This window comes from Rhipicephalus microplus, chromosome 6 (assembly GCF_043290135.1).
Source record: "Rhipicephalus microplus isolate Deutch F79 chromosome 6, USDA_Rmic, whole genome shotgun sequence".
NCBI classification, from domain to species: Eukaryota; Metazoa; Arthropoda; class Arachnida; order Ixodida; family Ixodidae; genus Rhipicephalus; species Rhipicephalus microplus.
The window spans coordinates 192,798,504-192,818,217 of record NC_134705.1 but is presented as its reverse complement, the minus strand read 5'-3'; the positions used below and the strand labels follow the sequence as shown (position 1 = coordinate 192,818,217).

Below are 19,714 nucleotides of genomic sequence, written 5' to 3'. Positions count from 1 at the left end.
TTATTTGTGCGTAGAGCAAATTAAGTAAAAAAATCAGATAGGACAGAACTCACACTGCAGTATAGCTCAAAGAGCGATTATATATACACACTCAAGAGGGCGAGGAGATGACACACGGAGAAAGGGAAAATTGACGGCGCGTGCATGTGCGAAGCGGTTGTTCTCCTATAAGAGATGGGACTGGGAAGTCTTTCAAAAACCCTGAAGTCTTGCAAAGGTGACGTTCTAGAAGTATTCTTTTCGGCCAAGACACATAAGTTTGTGTGTCCCCCACGAGTCATTGTCAGTGAAAAGAGATGTCGGCAGCATGTCGTGAGCTCCTACCTGCAACGACACCTGAACCTATTGGCTCTTGATGACCCTCTAAACGGAAGTGTTTGGACGTACTGGTGAGGGCCTATTGTCAGGCATGTGCTGTGCTAGTTATGGCTTTTCGGTTGATGTCGAATTGTTTTATTCTATCCCGCACGATGAACTGTTTATAGCTACACGGGAGGCCATTGACTTTTTCGGGGTAGTAAACTTTCGAAACAACGCACTCATTAATGTAGATAACTTCATGGAGCTACTTCAGTGCTACCTGTGTGCAACCGTTGTGAAGTTTGATGATTTGACAGTTATCCAAAGGAAGGGCATATGAATTGGGTCCTGTGTGGCCCCTGTGCTTTGTGAAATATTCTTAGCAAAGTTTGGCCGGAAGATACAACATGACCTCGTGGGACAACCTGTAGTTAATGTCTACAGATATGTTGACGACTTCTTAGTGGTGTTGTTAAACATAACTATTCACCCACTTCAGTAGTGACCAACATTTTGGGTTGTTTTAAACAATGCACACGTTCATTGTCATTCACACACGAACAACAAACCAGAGAGGCTTCCAGGTTTTCAGATCTTAACACTGTTTTTAGTGCAGTTGGTCACGTTTGCTGGGAGTTTTTCCCATGGTCAAAGAAGGGCATGTTACCGTTTGACTCTTCTCACAGCAAGCTAGTGAAAGGGGCGATAGCCAATTCCTGCCTTAGTTCATCACTCAGTAAATTATGTCCACATAAAATGGAACGCAGTTTCCGGAATCAAGTAAGACGCCTATTCAGTTCGGGTTACCCGGACAGCTTGCTTGTGGCAGCAGGCAGTACAATGTTAAAGAAGTTAAAGAGGTTAAGTACCACCAACACGGCCGAAACGAGGCCAACAAAAACGGTTGTAGCTATGCCCTGTATGCACAATATTTCGCATTCCTTCATGAAGATTGGGCGCAAGCATGGAGTAGGCGTTGTTCTCACGGCTCCCTGCAAACTGGCAAAACTGTGGCCCATGATAGGAAATCGTGGAAGGGTGAACAAAAGCGGCTGCACCGAAAAACGTGCCACGCTGTTTGTACTGTGTATTTCAGGGGTTGTGTACATAATCCCCTTGAGCTGCGGAAAAGCGTACATCGTCCAGACGGGTCGTTGTTTAAATGATCGACTCCGAGAACATGCGACGTCCTTGAAGGTTCTCGCTAGTAGCACGCACTTGTCAATGCACTGCACGGATTGTGGGTGTGACCCGCAGTTTGGCAGCACGAGAATTCTGGGCAAATCAAAACACAAACTGACCAGGGAAATCATGGAAGTGGAACAGATTAGGGCGAACGCAAGCACGTGTATCAGTGTTACTTCGGTAGCAATAAGTGAAAAAGAGGTGTCTTTTTTGAGCTGCTGAAGTGGGTAAACGTATACCTCCTTTTGGGGGGTAGAAGGGAGGGGGGTGCAACCTTGAAGTGATAGTTGGTTGCGCCTGCGCGTTTGTGTTCTCGTGCAATGAATGTTTTTTTAATAAAAGTTAAGTTGTAAGTGAGCGTCTTTCCTGTCAAGTGTTTTTTCCTGCTACCTTGTGCGCTCGTATATTTCTACATTGTGCGAAGCATCTCATTCAAATCTAGAAATCCTATTTTAATTAAACAAATACTATCACTTATTGTCCCACAAGTTCTTAGACAGGGCCCTTCAAAACTCAGTTCCTTCTCTGGGAATCAATATCGCTTTGTGTATTGCATGTGCCCTCTGGTATATATATATATATATATATATATATATATATATATATATATATATATATATATATATATATATATATATATTTCCGTTAATTGGCGTTCATCAATCAAGGCGGTGATGCAGGCTAGCTGGTTCCGGTCAGATGCAATAATTATATATGTAGCGCAGAAATTTGTAGCGCAATAATTATGTATGCAGCACAAATCAAATTGCTGACTCGCTTACTTCGGCATCTTTAAATTTCCTGGTTGTACTAGTAGCTACACAGTTTCTTTTCATTACTGCCGAACGATTCAAACGCCTGTTAATCTTAAAAATCAACGAAACATCGCTCCTACAATCTGAAGAATTTCGGCACTTGCAATTGACATGGAACACCGCAAAATGCCTTTCCCGTCAATGTGAGGTGACCCTCACAAGCTTTCGCTGTGGAGTTCCTCGGTTCAATTTTTATCTCCTCAAATCAAGATTTTCAATAACTAACCTATGTACAGTTTGCAATGAACCAGCAACAGTAGATTCCTTTCTTCTCACATGCCACCGCTTCGCCTCACTGCGCCGAATAATTCTTGAGACACCGATTGGTATATGCTCGGATTGCCAGTTAATACATCAACCCTTATATCATTTGGAGCCAGTCAATTGGGTGCGGGCCGCAGTGCTATTCTGTCAGCGCTACATAAATTTATTCAGGCAACCGGAAGGATACGCTGCTAGTGGTACTGCTAGATATATCCAATTCTTTGCCCCCCTTCTTCATTCCTGCTTATTTGTTTTATAGATTCTGGTTTATCGAATTCTGCATTTTTTCACGTTTTTTTTTCAAAGAACCATTATTATTGTTCTAATGTATATTTCTCTCTTTTTTTTTAGCAAGCATTGTATAAAAAAATTTACATTATAAGGTACAGTGTGGCCAAGATCTCCTAGGCGATAAGGCAGAAGAAGACATATTCTATACAGCCGGCTGTGCTATGTGCGTTTTTGCCTGCGTTCCGCTAAGTGTCGACCATATCATACAATCACAGCATACGAGAGGATACGAAAATGTACCGCAACTCGGCCCCCTAAGTGCTCAGCACTTAAAGACTCAATATGTGCCACAACTTAAGCCTCAATGGTAATTACATACTCGCGTGCTGAGACAATACAAAAACGTTTGGTTTTGCAGCCGTCCATGAGGAACTGTAGCGGGTATGTGAAACATCAATGGCTGCGCATCCGGTCTTTATACAAGTGTTCATCTCCTAGTCCAGTTGGAATATCCAATGAGTCTAGGGCAGCGCTGAAGGTACAAGATGAGCAGTTGCTTGAAGGCACAATTTATTAAGTTCTATAAGAGTGGATGGCTCGGCTTCTGTTAGAAAACTTGGGAAAATAATTTTTGGAGTAGCACCTCAGCTACTCCTGCCCTAGCTCAGGCATCGCATTCCTTCCCCAGCCAATTTCGTGTTCCCCAGCCAGCTCTGAATCCGAGTACTGAAGTCCACTTAGATGCCAGCCCTTGCTTCAGGAGAGCCACAACCCAGGAGAGCTGCACACGAGAAAAAAAAATCACAGCATATCCACGGAGTGAATAATGATGAGTGAAGCAAAGCTCTGGAGGGTTTCATCACTAAACCGTGAACCACCCGCGAATATGGCCCACTACATCATCAAAGACGTGACAAATACGCTATATATTTATGCAATAAATTTTACTATTAGTAAGTAGTAGCTATACGTCGCTTCCGTTCCACCTACATTATAACGGCTTTACGGTCGGTGAAGTGGTGGATCGGTGATGGGGCGTAGTGGGATGTTTGCAAGGACGAAGTAGTGGGCAGTTTGCAAAGGTGGTCACGTACATGCATACAAGAGACAGACCCACGCCTTTAGGAGCTTTGCCCCTAACAGTGCATTCTAGGCCCCTGTTACGACGCACTGTGCACGCGCCGGCCGTGGGAGACGGAGAGACGGAGGAGAAGGCAGGTGTCGTAGCCGACGCAAGCGTTGAAGTGTGCAGACGTTGTCGTGGCCAATGGAGAGGTGGTCACGGCATCTGCATCGCGACTCGTTTTCCATCACGAGAACTCCGAGTCGATGACTACTCCAGAGCTCCGTTGTACAGTGCTTCTTCTACCACGCACTTCCACCAAATTGTCACGGGGAACACAAAGCCACAAGAGAGACAGAAGCGAACAACATTTACAAGCAACTGAATAGCCGCCAGAACCTCGCACGACGCACCAGCATCCTTATTCACCTCTCCGTCCTCCACGGTGGCTCATGCACTGTGCCTCGTAACAATATTAGGGATGAAACATTGGAGATGAAACATAAGACCAGCCTTATGTTTTTTTCTCATACTGCTAACACTCCCCTACGCTGGCAGGCTAGAGCGAACAAGCTCAGGCCGACCTCTCTGCCTTCTAATAAATTCTCACTCACTACGCTGGCAAATGTTACCGGCACGTTTATGTGCCGTTTATTGCCTTCGCCTCAGTGCAAGCATTTTTCGCGTGGTATGGCCCCTTCCTTTGCCAAATTTCCTTACTATATGTTGGTCTTTTTTTGTGTGTGTACCAGTAATTCTTTTAACGCGATAGTGTTAAAGAGATTGTTTCCCAAAAATTCTGCCGTCGGCGTCATTGGCTGTGGGCGAAAAATTGTCATCTTGCGCATGACCCAAAAATCGCGAACGATGCAACTAAATAAATAATAAAAAATGGCAGAATATCCACGGAGTGAATGATGGAGAGTGGGGCAAAGCATTCGGCCGTCCATTCGTTCTTGCTTCCGTTCGTCCATGCGTCCATATGTGTGACCGTCCATGGGTCCATCCACCCGTCCGTGCGTGCGTCTGTTCGTGCGTCCGTCCCTGCGTTCGTCCATGCATCCGCCCCTGCGTCCGTTCAAGCGTCCATCGATGCATCTGTCTGTGTGTCCGTTCGTACATCTATTCAACACTCCAAGTACCGCCATCTCGCATCTTTTCATCATATATTCCCCATATAGAAGCACTGCCATCCAGCGGACATACCAAAGACTAAACGAGAGGTGGCACACGCACACTTTCTTACTTTGGGTCTACTTCCCACCTTTAACCACCTCGAGTTCATGGTATATACTACTTCACTGTATTCATGGCACTGCGGCCCAACGCTCGCTAAACCTTTCTAAAACCAAGGAGGTTACGCCCAGCGAGTATAACGTAGCAACCTTTTCCTGTCAGATAGTGCTCAATGTACATGCCAATGGCTGCTAATGGGAAATGAGGGACAGGAGAATTCGGCTTTTACTTTCTTACGGCTTGCGCTTCGTATCTACTTCCCACCTTTAACCACCTCGAGTTCATGGTATATACTATTTCATTGTATTCATGGCACTGCGGCTCAACGCTCGCTAAACCTTTCTAAAACTTGCGTTATAGCAAGTTTTAGAAAGCGTTTACTTGCGTTATAGCAAGTAAAACGCTTGCGTTATAGCAAAAGGTCGTTGCATGCGGTCTGGTATCATTACGACGTCGCTCTTTGAATACTTCTGCAGAAGAAGGGCAGCGGCCAGCTGGGAGGAGTAGACACGTATGATTCTGCCTGTATACTACTCCGTATATAATTGGGACAGGCGTACCTTTCAGCATGCGGACACCGATGGCCAGGATGTTGACGATCGAGCTCAGGAAAGCAGCCAGGTTGACGACAAGTCGCCCTAATGTTGCAACCAGGATGATGTCGTTGATTAGCAGTAACGTATTGCGTGTGTCTGCAGGTGCGTACGGAACGTTCGGGCCGTGTTCGGTGACAAGTTGTTTCCACTCCTCTCGGAGGCGGTTGGTGTGAGCGCGAAACGTCTCCCTCAGATCGACGCCCATCAGCACCACGAGTACATTGGTCAACACAACGGATCCGGCGAGAACTTGCACCCTCGTCATGTCCGCGAGCATCTGCAAGGGCCACGCAAAGTTCTCCCCCGGCCGCGCCTCCTGCAAAACCTACAAGCAATCATTGCAGCGTGCGTGAAGTCAATATGTAGCGTGACGACGTACAAAGCTTACCAGCGGCAAGCTTTTGAGAGAAGCGCTTGTAGAATGAAGGCAACTAAGAGGGACTAGTTGATACGACCTGGAACGAAAGTTTACGGACCATGGGAGCGCGTGCAGAAGTTACCGTCTGCACCATCTAGTGTATAGGCCCCTGCGATCGAGGGCATTCCTGTGACGGAATTGGTTAGAGAAATGCTCTCAGCCGCAGACGGCTCACCACTAGCATTCGCAGACGGCAAACTATATGGACGGCAGTGGTCTGTATACTTTTGCCCACGGGTGTACATCGTGACAAAGGGAACAAAGCTTTAGACATGGGGTGGTGATGAAACTACAAACCCGGAGTCTCCTCCACTGTTTTTTTTTTCGTGGCTTGTCTAGCGCTGTTTGTTCCCGTTGTAAGGAAGCTTTCCTATTCACCTTTTCATAAACGCCTCCCTGGGCGCCGCCATATAGCCCTCCTTGGGCTGTGAAAATTGGCGCGTCCCCTCGAAAATGCACTGACAACGCTGCGCCCTTAGCCTTTGTACTCCCACGCACAGCCCATTGTGGTGATATTTTTTTTTTGTTCCTGTGAAAAGGTGTATACTGACAAATTTCAGTGGCGATGGCGTCGTACGGAGAGAACCCGGTGCCGGCGAACGCACGGAAATGCTCACATCGAAGGTGCGCCGGTCACACGCGCATTTGTCGTGCGCCGTTTACCAATATTTTGATGGCTTTTCGATCGCCGACTTGTAGGCCAGCACCTGTTTCTAATAATGGCTGTCTTATCTTTTATCGGAGTCCCTTGTCATTACACGTTGCCTCATTCGCATTGTTGCCGGCATATCAATGCATGGCCTCACGTTCCGCTGCTGGAACCTCAGTCAGTATGGATTATTTTCCGTAAGGCTTCTCAGCGCCGCCATCTTGGTGAGGTCGATGTTCTATTGTTTTTGTATATCAAGACGTGGATTAATAAGGTCACGAAACATCCTGCTCACAAACCCAACCATTTTAATGCGTATACGTTTACCGTAACATTCTTTATTTAGTTGTCAAAGATGCAAAAGACAAAGGTTAACAAAGGTAGATAGATAGATAGATAGATAGATAGATAGATAGATAGATAGATAGATAGATAGATAGATAGATAGATAGATAGATAGATAGATAGATAGATAGATAGATAGATAGATAGATAGATAGATAGATAGATAGATAGATAGATAGATAGATAGATAGATAGATAGATAGATAGATAGATAGATAGATAGATAGATAGATAGATAGATAGATAGATAGATAGATAGATAGATAGATAGATAGATAGATAGATAGATAGATAGATAGATAGATAGATAGATAGATAGATAGATAGATAGATAGATAGATAGATAGATAGATAGATAGATAGATAGATAGATAGATAGATAGATAGATAGATAGATAGATAGATAGATAGATAGATAGATAGATAGATAGATAGATAGATAGATAGATAGATAGATAGATAGATAGATAGATGAATAGATAGATAGATGAATAGATAGAAAGAAAGAAAGAAAGAAAGAAAGAAAGAAAGAAAGAAAGAAAGAAAGAAAGAAAGAAAGAAAGAAAGAAAGAAAGAAAGAAAGAAAGAACTGCATCGGGCACGCATACGCCGAGTTTCATCTGCCCTATCGGCACTTGTGTCACCACCGCCATACAGAGCAAAAGTAGTCATTGAGCGTGTTGACAATTGTTATTACGCGAGGAATCAAATCCCATCGCCAGTCAAGTTCATAAGTTTGCTAAATATCTTCACTCTAAGTTACTTGTCTGCAGGTCTTAGAATCTGCGAATTCTATGCAGTGACTTAGCCAGCACCGAACCACATTCAACGTATTTTCAGGATTACAGCCTTTTATAAGCTTTTCATCCATGATAACTACGACCAATTGAAGCCGCGTTCAGACTGCAGTTGCATCTTTCATAAGCATCGTATCGCGTAATAGCTGTATCATCCGTTTGCTTAGCTAGTGACCCCGTATTTTCAAAGTGATATTTTCGGTATAGGCACCACACACTGACCAGAGGGAAGCTGCGTTGCTCCCACTGCCCCGTCTCAAAGTATCTGGCATTCGACGTTAGGGGCACGCAGAAAAGGGACCGGTGCTCGCGTCCCCCGTGTATTCGGTCATTCCAGTGACGCAGGCGATGCCATGTAGCAGTGCTCCGAAGCTGACAAATGGTGATAAAACTGCGTCGGAGGTCAGTCTCTCAGCAGTCATCAACCAATGAACGCGTCTTCACGCTCTGCCACGCTTATATACGTAAACGCTCGCGACTTCGCCGTCTCGTCCGCCATTTCTACCTTCCGCTGCGCGACCTGTAGTCACTGGAATGATCGAATACCGGGCACAATCCACCGACAGATGCAGGGCGCAAGACGCGCGTGTCGCGTTCCATTTTCACCGACACCGTCTCAAGGTTTCTTTTTTTATCCGCCAGGCTATGCAACCTGGCGCTGCAGTCAGACAGGAAAACTCCACAGAACGGTGCCGTCCGGCAATGCAGTTTACGGGATCTGATGGTCGCGCCAAAACACACAGCCTAGCGAGTAGGCGTAGCAAAACCGAGTCATCCAATGCGTAGCCTAGCGAGTAGACGCAGCAAAACCGGACTTGCCCGTGCATAATATTTTCTTTTTTAGTTGTGAGCAAAGGGGAGGGGGGCTGTCACTGCTGATTATGCAAGCACCCGGGAAGCCTTCTTTGAAAGCGCGACAAAGTCGGCATTGACACTTCAGCATCTCAAAGTGTTCAGCGAGAGCTTCATTATTTTGCCATCCCTGGTGGTCGGTACCAACAATGCTGAGGCAACCCAAAAAGCTTCGTCGCACACTCTGGTCCACTGTCGGGTGCCTATGATACGTTTTTTAACCGCTCTTACCCCTGTATTCAGAAACCCTAGTTGAGCTTCCCTTGCCACCGACTTCAATGCTATCTTTAGGCGGTGCCAAGGCAACGCAGGCGTGTTTCAAACACGCTGCATTGAAGATGGAGGGCGGCTTCAAGTCAAGTTCAAGTCAAGGAACGCTTCTTAATACGAGGGTTAGTGTGCATTGCAACCTCGCTACAATTGTTGCAACCTTGCAAGGTTCACAAGTTTGGCCATAGCTGGGCTGATTGGGCTAAAGGCGAGACGCAATGAGCGCTCTCTTTAATGCAGGTAGCTTCTGCAAGCAAACTGCACATACACGCTACTGCATGTCTTTCAAGACGCGTATGAAGACGCGGAATCTGGGGCGGCCAGAAGCTTCGCGAACGGCAAGTGGAAACCGAAACTGCTTTGCCCATTGGCCGTACGTGACCGTCGCATCAGTATTTGCCGTAGAAGTCGCAAGACAGGCCACATAAGGGAGCTTTAGATTACGTTTGTGGACTCGCTCTCTGGATTTCGTGTCAACCGGTTGTGCCCCCACAATCTCAGACAACAGCGCAGCTCTGGCCGAGTGGGCTCACCCTACTTCATCTCCCGACGCCGACAAGAGCTCTCGCCTAGTGGTGCCCCGTCCTCGGACTCCTGCGACCGTGTCTATCTTTCCTATCTCCTCTTTGCTTCCATCATTTTCTCTCGTTCGCTGTCCCTGCGCCTAGCTCTTTCCTTCTCTATCTGTTCACCTTGTAATCCTATCCTTTTAGACCCTCCTTACCCCCTCCCTCGTTAGCTACTGTTGAGGTGTCGCACTCTGACGCAGACCGTTACGGGGCTCACTTTCCCCTTCTTTTCTCTTTAATAATCACATAGGAATAACATTTGCAGGCGCTGCGGGCATAGCGGGCACCATATGAGTTTTAGAATAACGTCTGCCCCTCCTAGGAAACAATCTAGGGACTTTAGCTGCCCAGCTAGCAAACTCAAATGCACTGAAACTGCACATAGCCTCGACACCAGCGTTTGCGGGCTGCACGCGCCGGCCGCTATTTCAGATTTTCTGCGGGCGGGCCACGAACGCGAACGACGGCTCGCGTACGACGCATGCGCAGAGGCAGCGACCGTACCGCATCGGCTCGCGGTGCGCTATTCTAAATCTCGATTCTTATTTACGTCCCTTACGTAACGTTCTTTACGCTTGGTATACAACAACAAGTCAACAAGCTGGCTTATTGCGACACTTGCGTTTACGCTTGCTATCCTTGCCGAGGATCCATACGTAGTGAACGTACGTGGCGCACATTGTACGTGGCGCATATGGCCTAACACCGGACATAAAGTCAAAACTTACCCTGATGCCGACGCGAACTTCGTAAGTGCAGGCAAAGCAGGCGGCCAAGAGGATCATGGCATTCACCAAAACCAGATCGCCGCTCTTATAATTCCACTGCCCTTTTTTGAGGGGAGGGCTCGGCTTGAGCGCCGTCAGAGAAAGAAATTTCGTGGCCATGGAAAATACGGCAGCGCACTGCGTCGCTGTCGTGAAGTGTTTCAGACAGCTAAACAGAGCTTGAAGAGGGCCGTATTCCGCCTGCCAGACGGCGAGCACGTGAAAAACCTGCGTGCAAAGAGGCAGCCATTGAACAAGACAGACATAACTCCATAGCATAGGCGGGCGCACAAAACAAAAAAAAAACAAATGAAAAAGCTGGAAGAAGGAAGAGGGGCACTTTTCTAAAAGTCAAATGAAAGTCCATGGATGCCGTAAACTTTGACGCAATCGGGCTCTTTTTGTCATCGTTTGAAGGACAGAGTTGCGGCAATGCAAGCATTTATGCATAGTCACACAAACCACCCTTCACGCATGTTCGTGTGAGTGGTTTACGAACACATGTATTTACACACATGTAAGCAAACACCGAGAAGAGGTTAGGCCCCTCCCGCTGGGCTCTGCTGGTGGCTACGTTATGTTTCGCGCTGTTTCTTATCGAATGTTTCAATATCTCGGCTGTTCTATTTCGCCGTAAAAAACCTATCAGAAGTGAAAAAAGGGAACGCCGTTGCCTAGCAACAGGAAGAAGCACAGCTAGCACGTCATCTGTCATAGCTGCACATGTGCAAGAGCAGAAGCTGTGCTAAAACACACCCGGAGACATTTCACTTCACTGTTAACAAAAATGCACATATTTGCGCTTTTAAGATTATTTATATTATTTAACGTTCGCTGACATGAATACAACAATTAAGGTCAGTTGCAGCCCACATCTTTTTGCGAGAAACACCCGAACCAATTCCTGTTTAAAACAGCCGTGTAGGATCGCGATAACTCTATACGGAGTCGACAAAAGGGCCATCGACACAACGGTCTTTTAAGTATGCCCCTGCGACATAGGCGTTGCAAATGTGGGTAGTATACACAACCACTCTCCAACGTGTCGATCGGATATAATACGCTTAAACTATTGCGTTTAAACTCACGGTATTCGCGCACACTGTGGCTAGAAGGACGTGTCGACGTCTGTCATTCCAGAGGGCGTTCCGAATAGAAACATCGTTCCACGCTGAGCGAAGCCACCCCTTCTCTGCATCAACGGCGCTGCCCAGTCCTTCGGTTGCATTGGGAGTGTTTTTCCCCGTGTCACCATTTTGTTCCTCAAGCAGCTGTTCCCTGCCTGCGTCGCCGTCGCGTCGCAGGAGTACCCATTGTTCAGCGGCCGCAGACGGCACGACTTCTGCCTCATGGTGGTTGGACGCGGCCATTACGTGGGCTTGCCGTCTCCCTTGGGGACTCCGGTTCTCCGATGTTGCTACGTCAAGGTCGGAAGATTCTAGGGACCATATAGTCAGAAGGCTGGCGCGCACCCGGCCTCGCCGGGCGATGATGATGACTGCGCTGCTGCTGGCTGGGATGATGATCGTGGAAGTTGTCCTCTCGTGATGATTATGTAAGTATTACCAATTACAAGTTTTGTTATTATATATTTTATATTTATGAGAAGTTAATGATATTGCTTTGAAATAATATCAGACTGTGCTGAAAAGTATCCAATATTTTGAGTGGTGCTTTTGAGTTCACACCTCCTTGGCTGCGAACGAAGCCGGCGTGCCTTGTAAACCCGTCTGTCTACTTTTTGAAGAAAGTAGCGGTGGCGCTGGCGTTGCACAATCTTGAAAATGGCCGAGCTATAGAGAATAGGGACGCGACACACTCAAATGAACGCGCGGATCTCTCCTCTATACTCGGAAACAGCTTTTCTTGGCATTGAAGCTTGAAGTTAAGTCTACAGAACCAAATCGTGTGCATCCTACCACCAGTGAATGTAGTTTCACAATAGCACCCGTATTTTCAACCTGGAATATAAAAGTTCCTCATTTATTTTTGTCTTTTTTTCTCTACTTCTATTCTCACTTTTGTTAATTTTTTCATTTGTTTCTCTTCCTTTCTATTTCTCACCTGGTTGTTATTTTTCTTACTTTTTTTACGTGTTCCTATTCGGAGTGCACGGCACTTATTATCATCCCCGCGCTCGCAGAACAAAAGAAAGTAAAAATCATTTCTTGTGAGCGCGCGCTCTACATCCTATAGAATGACTATGTGGTATTTTAGTGGCTAAGGTATTCGGCTGCTAAAGCCGTGGGATTGACCGGGTACGGCGGCTAGATTTTTGATGGAGGCGAGAATTCTGTAGGCCCATGTGCTCAGATCAGGGTGCACGTTAAAGAACCCCAGGTGGTCGAAATTTCCGGAGCCCTACACTACGGCGTCTCTCATAATCAAATGCTGGTTTTGAGACGTTAAACCCTGCATATCATGTCTACGTGATATGTGATTTTGCCTGCGGTAATATAATGAAAACATGCGCTCCAAGAACAAGAATTCTTATGAAAACATCTATGGCGCTGGCTCGTGCGCAGTACGCTGCAGTTGTCGATGCTCGATGTGGTTTCGCCTGCGTTGCGCCGAGCGATGGCAGCATACGCCAGCCTGATCCCCTGAAATACTCCGCACTTAAAATGTAGCAATATAAATATATTTTTGCACACATGCATGAGGACAACGAAGCGCATACGGTGAACGCACTTGTCGCCCAGAGTTAGAAAAGAAGAGGAGGATCAGGAGGATCTCTAACCAGTCGGCCGCTTCTGAGTTGCCCCTCACCATTAAATAATGGGCTGACGGAGCGTACCAACCGCACCAATATCAACATGTTGTCTATGTATGTCTCATTCGTCCACAAGAACTGGGATGACATACTCCTGTTCATTACGTAGGCGTTAAACACTGCGAAGCATGAGATTACAGGTTATAGCCCTTTCTTTTTGCTTTATGCACCTTCGCCCCGGCACACAATCGACACAATGTTGCCTTTCTGTGACCACGACAACGTCACTGTCGCCGAGACTCTCTGCCTCGCCGAAGAGACACACGTCGCATAGCTCGACTACGCACATTGGCATCGCAAGACAAAGCGAAGGCACGCTATGACATTCACCGTCGACCAGTGATTTATCGCCGTGGTGATCTGGTGTGGTTGTGGACTCCGATGCGCAAGCGCGGGTTATGCCAAAAGTTTTTAGCCACTTACGATGGACCTTTTGTCATTGTCGACAGACTTACAGAGGTCAACTATGTAATAGCTCGTCTCACGGCGAGAAGTCGACAAGCTTCAAAAACTCAAGTGGTTCATGTTGCCCGCCTGAAACTACATGCCACGACAACTTGACTGGCTCGTCCGGTGGCCTTCATCTGCGCAGAGAGGAATGTTGCGCACATGCACGAAGACAATAAAGCGTATACGGTGAACGCACTTGTCACCCGGAGTTAGAAAGGAAGAGGAGGATCAGGAGGATCTCTAACCAGTCGGCCGCGTCTGAGCTGCCCCTCACGACCTAATAAACGGCTCCTTTCAACCTCTACCCGTCTCATTCAAACATAACAATATATTGACGATGGCATTTAGGTCCTCTGGGTGGACTCCTTCGTTGAGGGCCCTCCAGATGATAGCGGCACGCCTGGCTTTGTCGAGGAAGGCGAATCGGCCTTCCCAACCCTACCTCGTTGTAAATACACCTCACGCATCCTACTGTCAGAGTTTCGCCACAATGGGAGAGAGGGGGATGTCGAATATTTTCACCGAGCGCCCCTCAACCACGCAATATAGTCAAGAGATTGTCGTCGCGTTCTTCCTAGATTGCTAACGATTTCAGCTTTAAAGGGTAGTCGCTGCGTCAGGTGAATATTTATTCGGGAAATAAATGCTGTTAATAATTGCTGTTGCGGCAATACATGCGAGGAGCTCCCGATGCGATTTTCCGTAGACGGGATCGCTGGGCAAAAAATATCGCCAACGGATCCCTCCTTCGAGGACGATCGGTGACTTAAATCTGCGTGTCTCCATGTTACGCCTAGTCATTAATTAGTCATTCGTGTGTTTTACATGTTGTGGTAACTGGTATGAAGAGTAGAGCACAGCTTCCAGGAGCGAATGGATTGAACGATGACCCCTGAAAGAGGCAGTGCAAATATAGTCTATGTCTCAATAAAAAAAAACACTCCCGTATTCAGAAGAACTACCTTAGTCGTATGGTTGGTCAAAAACTCCCTTCCGGCACAACAGCAGCCCGACGTTCTGAATGTGACCTACATTTTCATTCTATAATCAAAACTAATGTCCTCAGTGCCTCATTAGGAAACGATCTTGTATCGGCGCTGACCAAGAGATGGTACAGAAAGTTTGTGTGTTATATCTGTACATATCCTCGGTTAAAAAAGAAGGGTATAACATAGATGGTATTTGCGAAGTCATCACGATGTCATCACTGATGGCCAAAATTTGATTCTGTATCATGACGTACGATGACGTCGCTGCTTATAAAATTGTGATCCGACCACGAAGACAGTACAGCACAGCGTTGGGTGCCGACCGATTCAGGGAGGAGGATCAGTGCTGTATACTGGGAAAGAAGAGATATTCATTAAATGGTTCACTTAATGACACCAAAATTGTTTATTGGATGTTTGAAGACTTTCACCTTGATGTGTTTTTAGTAAACACCTGAAAAAACAGGAAAATCTACTCTGTCCTGTGACTTCTTGGTCTCTTGTTACGCTTGTGCCAATATAGATGTACATATGAACTACCCTTCACTACAACTGCGCTTCCATGTGGACCCGTTAGAGATGGCACGCACCATGCCAGTGCCCTTAACAAAGCTCAGAGAAGGTGACTACTTGAAGTTCTAAACTGTCGTAGGGAGTGACCTTACTGTTCAAATCCACTATTCCGTCCACACCCACGAAGATGACTACAGTCGTAGCCAGTCTGAGATTAAGTAAAATACCTGCAGACGACAAACACTGCTGGCGGGGTTGAACCGAGACAGCGGAAAGCTCCTACGAGGTGAAGCAAGTGTTCGAGGGTGCCCTTCGCTGGTGATTTGTGAATTGCGTGTATCCGTCGTGTGCTTCTGTTGGCACGATAGCGCTAAAGAGCAGTTGTTAGTATAGGCGTTCACCAATGTCTCTTCTTGTGTTCGTCTCACTAGGGCCTCATTCCTCCAGTAAACCAGTGAAACGTTCTACGTAAACAGGCCATTTCGCAGAAATTTCAGCCTCGGCGACGGCGTCATTGGTTATATGAGCGAGGAATCAGTGTTTTCGGGAGCGAAAGTTTGAGGTACACTGTCAATTTTTATGAAAGGGAACACGGGAGCACGTGGCCTGCGAGCTCCGGCGGCTGCTCGCAGCGCGTTCAAGCGGAAGCGAGAGCAACCACAGTCTCTTTTCGCTCCATCTCGCGGCGAGCAAAACAACCATTCTTTGCTTATATGTAACCAGCGGCAAGATTGCGACCCTCTCCCCCTAACGGCGATTACGCGAGAGCCGGTGATCCCCTTGAAAGGGGAGGGGTTGCAATCTTGCCGTTCTATATCAGCAACAAATGGTTGTTTTGCTCGCCGCGAGATGACGCGAAAAGATGCTGTGGTTGCTCTCGCTCCCACTTGAACGCGCTGCCAGCAGCCACCGGAGCACGCAGGCCACGTGCTCCCGTGTTCACTTTCATAAAAATTGACACTCTACACGCGAATAAAGCCATAAAAATATTCTATTCGAGTGGGACCGGGGGCTCGAATCGGCGACGCCTTGCTCCATGGCACGATTTGTTTAACACGGTATTTCATCATTTAACCGTGTAATGCGTAGTTCGTCGCAAACAAACGGCGAGCTATTTAATACACCATTTACCGTTTACGTATACGCCCATCTTGGAGAGACGGGCAGACTAAACTCCGAGGTGCTTGGCTATTGCCTACACGAGATTGCCAAAAGAGCCGATAGAATCGCTCACCCCACCGTGTTACGTCACGCCACACGCATGAAGCCGTGGAGCATTATCATTTCGGCTTTCTGTGCGGTGCGGTTTAGATGTCCACTGTGAAGAGAAGCCGGACTAGCGATTGGAAAGGCCTATACGAGCACATTCCGATTAGGTTATCGATATAGGTAGCAGTTCACACTTGACCTCGAAGATGGCGAAAGCGACAAAACTCACCGTAAATCCACTCGGTTTGCTGCCTAAGCAGTCGGAAATACACACCGTGCACCCAGCGCAAAATATCTGTACACTCTAAAAAAAGATCCAGTAAGAAGGGTGTTCCTTTGTCCTACAACGATAATCATCATTCGGCTTGCTTCTGCTTCCCATCTTAAAAACTGGGCGCTGGACACCGTCTTATCATGAAAGCTATGTCACGATGATAAAGCGGATGTCGTTCGTGAAAGTGCCGGCCGCCCAGCAATAGTTCAGGGAAAAGGGACGCAAGATAGACGACGATTGTTGTGGTGGGACAAAACTACGCCCTTTATATTTTGAGTACACGATGCCAGTTCTTCCGCCACGCGCAAGCGGAACATCTAAGCCGTACTTTGACTGTGCTGGCTTAATACCAGGTGACGTAAGTAACTGGCCGCAATTTCAAAATGGTGGCGAAGGAGTCGGGGGTGGTTTGTACCATAGAGTTTCCCACAATACTTACTAGAAGGAACTCTGGCGCTGGTGTCTATGGGAGTTGCAACACACGGCGCTTCAACGAGCATGGGAATGATGGGTAGTTCACACATTTGTCTAATTTTCGTACTTCTGGCCTGCTTCTGGCTCCGTGTGTGTTCGTGTGGCTTGGAGCTGCTTTTTCACGAAAACATAAATTAGCAAATGTTCACCATTTGCGCTTCACAACCTTATTCTTTTAAGCTTACTATTTTGAATCAAGTCTTTAAGTTCGAAAGGGTTCGTTCTTTCTTTCAAAACAAAACCGTAACCAGTAATAAACGAAGCCGCAAGTACAATTCGCCGCCCGCAAGTATGAAGACTAGGCAAATATGCGTACTACCCATCATTCCCATGGTCGCTGAACGATCGCAGCGCCAGAGTGCCCTCTAGTTAATTTTGAGAAACTCTATGGTTCGTACAGGCGCAGTCGCAAACTACCCTTGCAGCATGACAATGCTCACGGATGCTGCAAGGACATGTCCATCGAGGATCTGATTTGAATTAAGCTTGCTGGAAGACTGCAAATGAAAGGTGCAGCAGCAGCAAGTCGGCTAGCCGCCAACCTGTCTCGCACAGGCGCTTATATTACCGCCGCTATTTCCGGTGCTTCCATTCGTGTTGTTTCTGTTGGATATATCTCCCGGAACACGGTTTCAAGAGATGAAAGTTTTTTTGTTTGTTTGTTTTGTTGTTTTGAATGCAAAACTTGCATTCAGTACGAAATTGAATGCTCAGGAAACGGGTAAAATGAAATAAAATTTCAATGTGCCGAAGGCTGCGACGCCGAAGACGAGCACGAGGGGCGCCAAAACAAATGAAAACGTTGTTCAAATCGTGCGTACGGGGTTTTCCGGCTGCTGTGGCACTTTTAGTTTTTGCTTCTCAAGTGTGAATGAGGGGTTCGGGCAGGTTGATTGCTTGTTTCTTGATTTACGGCTCCACCTCACCGTGCGGAATCCGCCAAGAAATCGGTGGTTAGTATGTAGAAAATGTTCTATATTGAAAATGGATTAGGAAGAAATCAATCACCCTTGAGCTTCAACACAATGTTCTCGCGTCTTTGGTTGTTTCGTTTTTTTTTTTTTTCAGCTTTCTTGTCATCGTGCGTATGCGCCGACTCTTGATACGATATCGTGTTCTATACTCCAAAAAGCCGAAGCTCAAACGTCCTCCAACATTTTTTTTTTCAGCTTAGGCTTTCCATCGCTGTACGTACACTCGAGAAAGTACGTCATAAACACACCTACTTCTTTTTTTTTACACTGTGGTCTTTTTTTTTTCAGTCCGTTCCGATGCACTTTATTGCTTGACGCGGGCCGTGTTTCAACTCGCCCGCTGCTTCACCGACTGTTCTACAACATGGCATGCCCGATGCGCATGGTTGAATACAGTCGTAAACTGGCATGTTTAGGACGGACGGAGCGTCGTAATCGGAACAGCACGAGCGACATCTGCAGTTTCAAACGAGCCACATTCGATCATGCGCAGACTTATTGGCGCCCCTTCCTCGCACTTTTTTATTCTTTTTTTCCCGCGGACGCGACGCTGTAGTCATCGAAAGAACTTTGAATTGTTTGGCGCAAAAACAAAAAAGGCGCAAAAAAATTAAAAGAAACAATCTCTGTATGATACGATAGCGCGAACCGAGAATAAGTTCGTAGTATACAAAAAGCGATCCGGGATAATACACCCTGTTTTTTTTTTTCGGTGCTATACACTTGACGGCACCTCTGATGAAAACAGTCAGCTTGGGAGTTGTGATAAATAGGAACGGAAACTGTAAGACAGGCACATCATTGGCACCATCCAGGCTCAGATGTGGCCTATATTTCGGACTGTATATGTCGCTTTTGCTGTTTCGAGAAAGCGACGCACCGTTGTTCTAGACATATATGTCGACCACTGTAGAACGTTCCAGACTGCGCACGATCATCAGTTACGACACCAGAACGTACTGTGACGCATTTATAAAAAGCTAACTCATTTCACTGTTTATCAATGTTTTTTTTATTATTATAAAGGAGACAACGACCAACGATTAGGTTCAGCGCTATCGCTGCATTGACTGCGTCACTTGTTTTTATCTTGGGCACAAGTTCACCTGAAAAATACTTCGAACTTACCTGCTTGCTTCGCTACCAAAAATGCGTTACAATATCATTTTCAATCCTTTCCCCCTGCACGTGCCATCATGGTCGCTGCTTCATAAGGTACTGGTTTACCAACATGGCGGCCTTGATGATGTAAAGGCAGCATAATCACATCGCACTTAGCCTGCTTCAGTATGGTAACGATGTGGCCGGAACTGTTTGGCCTCTATGCGTCAATAACACAACTTCATTTGCAAGCAATGTAAAGACAACAATAACTCATGACGTCATGAACAAACGTTGCGTGTGTGATGTGGTGTAGCAGCATAGCCGTTTCAGTGTTTTCAGTGCAAGCTATATCGCCCCGCCGCGGTGGTCTAGTGGCTAAGGTACTCGTCTGCTGACCCGCAGGTCGCGGGTTCGATTCCCGGCTGCGGCGGCTGCATTTCCGATGGAGGCGGAAATGTTGTAGGCCCGTGTACTCAGATTTGGGTGCACGTTAAAGAACCCCAGGCGGTCAAAATTTCCGGAGCCCTCCACTACGGCGTCTCTCATAATCATATGGTGGTTTTGGGACGTTAAACCCCACAAATCAATCAGTGCAAG

The 19,714-nt window shown here is 46.7% G+C and overlaps 1 protein-coding gene across 1 annotated transcript; it reads right to left on the bottom strand.

Moving 5' to 3' along the window:
- Positions 1–3,348: 3,348 nt before the first annotated feature.
- Positions 3,349–11,818, bottom strand: LOC142765093 (uncharacterized). Its single transcript, XM_075865659.1, has 4 exons — positions 11,446–11,818; positions 10,319–10,585; positions 5,655–6,015; positions 3,349–3,576 (listed from the first exon to the last, which is right to left on the bottom strand). The coding sequence occupies exons 1-4, from the start codon at positions 11,725–11,727 to the stop codon at positions 3,533–3,535; spliced, it is 954 nt and encodes a 317-aa protein (XP_075721774.1). The 5' UTR covers positions 11,728–11,818; the 3' UTR covers positions 3,349–3,532.
- Positions 11,819–19,714: the final 7,896 nt, after the last annotated feature.

Bases quoted from the DNA above. Each gene is read 5' to 3' on its own strand.
- LOC142765093 (XM_075865659.1), bottom strand. From the start codon at position 11,727: ATGGCCGCGTCCAACCACCATGAGGCAGAAGTCGTGCCGTCTGCGGCC. The intron at 10,586-11,445 runs GTGAGTTTAAAC...CTTTGCACGCAG, and splicing joins CCACAGTGTGCGCGAATACC to GTTTTTCACGTGCTCGCCGT. The intron at 3,577-5,654 runs GTACGCCTGTCC...TCTCGTGTGCAG, and splicing joins CGGTGTCCGCATGCTGAAAG to CTCTCCTGGGTTGTGGCTCT.